Source organism: Montipora foliosa, chromosome 8 (assembly GCF_036669935.1).
Source record: "Montipora foliosa isolate CH-2021 chromosome 8, ASM3666993v2, whole genome shotgun sequence".
NCBI classification, from domain to species: Eukaryota; Metazoa; Cnidaria; class Anthozoa; order Scleractinia; family Acroporidae; genus Montipora; species Montipora foliosa.
The window spans coordinates 40,520,591-40,525,590 of record NC_090876.1 but is presented as its reverse complement, the minus strand read 5'-3'; the positions used below and the strand labels follow the sequence as shown (position 1 = coordinate 40,525,590).

The 5,000-nt window shown below is 41.9% G+C and overlaps 1 protein-coding gene across 1 annotated transcript in view; it reads right to left on the bottom strand.

Annotated features, from left to right (window-relative positions):
- LOC137967861 (uncharacterized skeletal organic matrix protein 2-like) overlaps positions 1 to 5,000 on the bottom strand; it is a 38,414-nt gene that overhangs the window by 18,885 nt on the left and 14,529 nt on the right. The window contains exon 4 of the mRNA XM_068814457.1: positions 3,178 to 3,336. Within this exon, the coding sequence (XP_068670558.1) occupies positions 3,178 to 3,336 (159 nt within the window). The remainder of the gene's footprint in view (positions 1 to 3,177; positions 3,337 to 5,000) is intronic.

The window sequence follows — 5,000 nt, the reverse complement described above, 5'->3', positions numbered from 1 at the left end:
AAGCTTTTCTCAAAAGTTGACGGTCCGGTCTTTCTAATAATTCCTTGATATTCAGTTTCTTGGATGTATATTTTCGTTTATAAAATCGATCTAAGAAATTTTGTGCATCATTAATTAACTCTTTTTCCACAGGGGGGCCTCAATCGGATACGAAAGCTGGTGACGCCCCATAAACCGACAGGCCGTATATGAAATTGGCCATTGCAATCTTCTGAAACAAGTAATCAACCTAACACCAAACACATAATGCAGAAATTCTTGCTGGGTCCCTGCCTTGAACTTCAATACCTTGCCTTGCTATAAGACTACTCTCAAATTGTTTTAATTCATCCTCGGCATCGCTGTCTAGACAGGCATTGAGAATTAAAAGTGAAAATTTTAGCACAGACTGGGGGTGTCTCAAATTTTAAAAATTCTGAAAGGGAGTCCGTGAAAATGTTTAATGCAGCAGCAAGTAGGAGTCCTCCAATTTTTTTAGATAGTAGATGATTCCTCATCAGTTTCGCCACACCCCCGCAGCACGTTTTTGTGAACGCTCCCTAAATATATGTCGTACTTTAATGTGATCTTGATCTAGAACCTTGAATTTGGTATTGTTTGTGCAGAATATAGCAAATACTGACTGTAAAACGCATGCCTAAGGTCGTCGGCTGTTTTATCTCGAGGGACGCATAATTCGTCTGAGACGCCATTATGCATGAAGTGATAAATACGAGAAAAAAGAACTATACGACTTTTTTGTCATCTGAGACGAATAATGCGTCCATATTTATTCGATTTACAAAACAGCAAATAGAAAAGGATTTGGAACCTCCCGATGTGGACCAAAAAGTGCAAATGCACGTTTCTGTCATTAAGAGAATTGTCAAGGCAACATAAACCAGAGCCATTTTCCTCTCATTTTAGCAATCTTTCTCTTCAACTTTTTAATACAAATTATTATGCTGCTGCTTAATGCTTCTCCGTCTATCCTGCATTAGCTTGTGTACCTGTCGGTTTTGTCCGAGCGAACGAACAATCGACGAAGCCGAACAAACGAAGGCGAAGACGTGAGGGGAGCCACCTTCACGCGGCTTCGCCGCTGGAGATCCCTCGCGATCCGCAACAACGGAATCGCCAGCCACACAGGCTAATCCTGCATATAATTCGCCCTAGAAATTATTCTTCCTTCCAGACAAAAACGGTCATTGTTTGTTGGCTCATTTGTTATTTTTTTCCTCGAAAACGTTTTGTGTTTTGCCTGCCGCCGTTATTTTTGCATTAACTCCGTGTTGTTTTGCAGACGCAGGCAAGCCGAGGGAAAAAATGTGTAGGTCGCGTAAAGCCAAGCGTTTCCCTTGCTGTTTCGAGTTCCAGAGCTAAACGTTCGTTGCCGCTAATATGAGAGCAGGTCTGAAGCTGTGATGAGATCAATCGCCTTTTGGCACCAATGTGGGTAGCTTCGATTCTCAGACTCGACGCCATATTTGGGTTGAGTTTGTTGGTTCTCTACTCTGCCCCGAGACGTTTTTCTCCGGGTACTCCTGTTTTCCCTTCCCCTCAAAAACCAACATATTGTATATTTTCCTCCGTTTTGGGGTTTCCTGTGTGATTCGGATATCCAAGCTTTCGTTCTACCAGACGAAAAAAAAAAAAAAAGAAGTTTGTTAGCTTGCGTGAGTCAATCCTCTCCCAGGGCAGTGCGTCGATTAAATCCCTCCAACGTTTGGCAGGTAAGATAAAGTGCGTTTTGCATAGCTGTCCCAGCGGCTAAACTTTATGCTCGTGAGGTTTACCGTGCTATCGCCAAGGCAACGCGTTCTTCACGCCCTCTTAAAGTAGTGGACGGCCTTAAAGCTGAAATCGAATATTGGCGTTTCCTCAAGTTCCCTGCTAGTCCGCCTCTAGAGGGTCAGGGTGTGTGAAGTGATTGTGACAGGGACAAACCGATCGCTGCTAAAGAGACTCTTGCTTTGGCATTTACTATTCAATCGGCGAGCGCCATCCTCCGGAATTGTCGTCTTGATGCGCACGTTGATTCTATGGCCCTTATCCAGTCCTCGGAGAGGCAAGGTGGGAAAAGCAAGGAGTTAAAATTACGAGCTGAACATTTTGCACCCTGATGCTCAAGCAAAACGTCTCTTTGGACCTCAAGTACGTTCCCTCGACCTATATGTAATGCAGCTGACGGCCTTTCAAGAATCCTTTCGGACAAGGATTGTATGTCTCTGGATTGTATTATCTGCTAGCTGGCATGTGCTAGAGTCACTTTTTGGCCCTCAATCCGTAGATTTGATGGCTCTCGATGTTAACGCTCAGCTCGACTCTTCTGGAGCCCCTTTATACCACTTCACCCCGTTCGCCTTACCCGCTTCGAATGGAATCAATCTTTTTGCGCAGCACGTCTCCTGTGCTGAAAATGCGTATGTGTTTCCCCCGGTTGTCTTGGTGGGTCCAGTGCTCCGTTAACTTACGGAAGTTCCGTTTACGATGTTGTGTCTAAGCTTACTCCCATCCCGTATTGGTGGCCAATGCTGAAAGCCAGAGCTATGCACTGTGTTTCTTTGGGCCGCAAGGGTGGATTTGGGGGTGTTACTTTTTCGTGATGCGCAAGGTTATTTTCGCACTCGCCCGTTGCGTTGGATTAGTTTGCTCGCTTTTAGGGTTGTCCCTAATGCTGGCTCTGTTTCCCCCTAGACCTTTTGCCCAAGGATATGGAAACCCGCGGCGCCTTGCCCGGAATGCGCTTACTTGAATGACAATGACTTCAACTTCTGGATTTGGGTTCCGTAATGAAGTCTTAGCTGTTGATCGTTCTCGAGCAAGACTGGATATTGATCTCGCCGTCATTAATCGTAGAATGGACGATTACAGCGGCAAAAGTCTGGCAAGAGTTACGAGCGTCAAAATTACGCATTGCAAAAGTTGATTTCTAGCTTTTTTCGACCCTTCCGGCTGTTAAAACTTTGGACTCGGCATCTCCTCTGATCTTATGAAGTTTTTGATTTGGAAAGAGAAGTCCGGAAAGACTGTTTTCATGATATCGAGTGCCCTGAGCTGGGTCGGCGTTTAGAGATATCCAAATTTGCTGAATTTGACGAAATTTCGCGGCACAGCCTTGTTAAGTGTTGATTGAAGTAGTATTTTATAATAAAAATTAAATTCCTTAAATTTATATCACCAGCAAATAAGGATTACCTTTCGTTTGCAATACATCCACATGAACATCTATTGCTTTCTGCGTCAACATTTTTGTTACATTATTGTTACAATTGGCCTCATTACAACAATCGAGATCACACTTCAATAGGTTCAGACCCAAATAACCAGCAAGAGCAAAACAGGCAGCTTTCTTATCTGAAAAATAAATGAATGAATGAATGAATGAATGAATGAATGAATGAATGAATGAATGAATGAATGAATGAATGAATGAATGAATGAATGAATGAATGATTGAATAAATGTATAAAACAAAACAACAAACGTTCGTTTTCTTCAGATAAAATTGGTGGTTTTGACTGATTCGTCAAGATGTAGCAATACTGAAATTTATTTTTTTCCCTTGATACATTTGTGCCTGAATATTATTTCCTGCGAGTTAAACATAAACGGGTGACTGTAAAGAACTAAACTTCTCTTTCATTAGTGTTCGTTGCATTTTTTGGTTTGCTCTGCGTGCGGAATGTGTTTCTAGGTGGTAGTAAACTAAGTTTTATGGAAAAAGGTTTGCCTCTGACTCTTGATATTTTTCAACAGACGTTTCGGTTAATTCTTAAGCCTTCATCAGTGATATGAAAGCGAAGTTAAGTTCGTTATCATACGCTATTTAAAGTAAGGTAGCGCCACGCTTGCGCGCGTGGCCATATTTAATTCATGCTCGCGCGATTCGCGCGATGCCTTTGTAGGCTTCTGGAAGTTCGATATGATCGTTCCCAGCGTTCGGGTCCAAAGTAGAGTGCCAGGCTTCGAGAAAAAGTAGCTCGTGGTAATTAGCTTCGAAACCAACGACCTTGACATTTTCAAAGTTTATGATGTGGCTGAAATGATGGACATGGCTTGCAACTTTGGAGTTTTGATGAAGACTTCAGTTGCCATTGCCTTTTTTTGCTCCGCAATTCGGGTCTTTAATGATCTTTCTGTTTGGCCATAGTACACAAAATTACACTGTGTGCAATTGATTTTGTACACTATGCCTTACTCTGGCGGTCAGAACCGTCTAGCTCTTTGGGGCGCGGAAAAAGGCTGTTGATGGTTAGTTCAAATCAATATTCAAAGAAAATAACGAAAGGCGGGCTCATCGGTACAAGAAAAATGTAGTGCCAATGTTGAAATACAAACACTGATCGCTGAAAGAAAACGTTGGTCTTTGTCTCGGTGACCCTTGTCAAAACAAGGACAAAAGTTAATAAAATATACAAACTGGTTTGTAATTGCACAGTTCAAAATCAAACGACAGTTATACCAGCAATACTGGTGAATTTTAAATGAATTAGCAGGGGCACCCAACGAGAAAATAGTTCAAAACTACTTAAACATAGCATTGTTAAACGTATTTTAGTACTTAAACGGTAGATACAGGCATATTTTTATCCCCTAAACATTCTTCATCTGTTCGGATTTCCTAGCTGAAAATCTAGTGATCCGAAAACTATAGGGATCAAAACTTATCTTTCCGAAAATTTCAGCCAGAAAAAAGGCTCCCGAAAATTCTTGGTTAACTTTTTTAGGGCCGGAAAAAATCCGTTAAAAATGGGCAATTATACCATTTTTCAGATGTTCAAAAATCCTAGGACAGGCAGGCAAGCAAGAAATTTTACAACAAATGTTCCCAAAATTCTAGATCTCAAATCGTCTTCCGAACAGATATTTTCCGAAAATTGACGTTGGGTGCCCCTGAATTAGGTGCCTTTTTGGCCTCAAGTTTGTCCAAAAAACCCATCAGCGCTTCAAACAAATTTCTAGTTTCTAAGGAAACCGCGGATGCTGCGTCGGTGGCAGAGTGAAACATGAAAATTTGG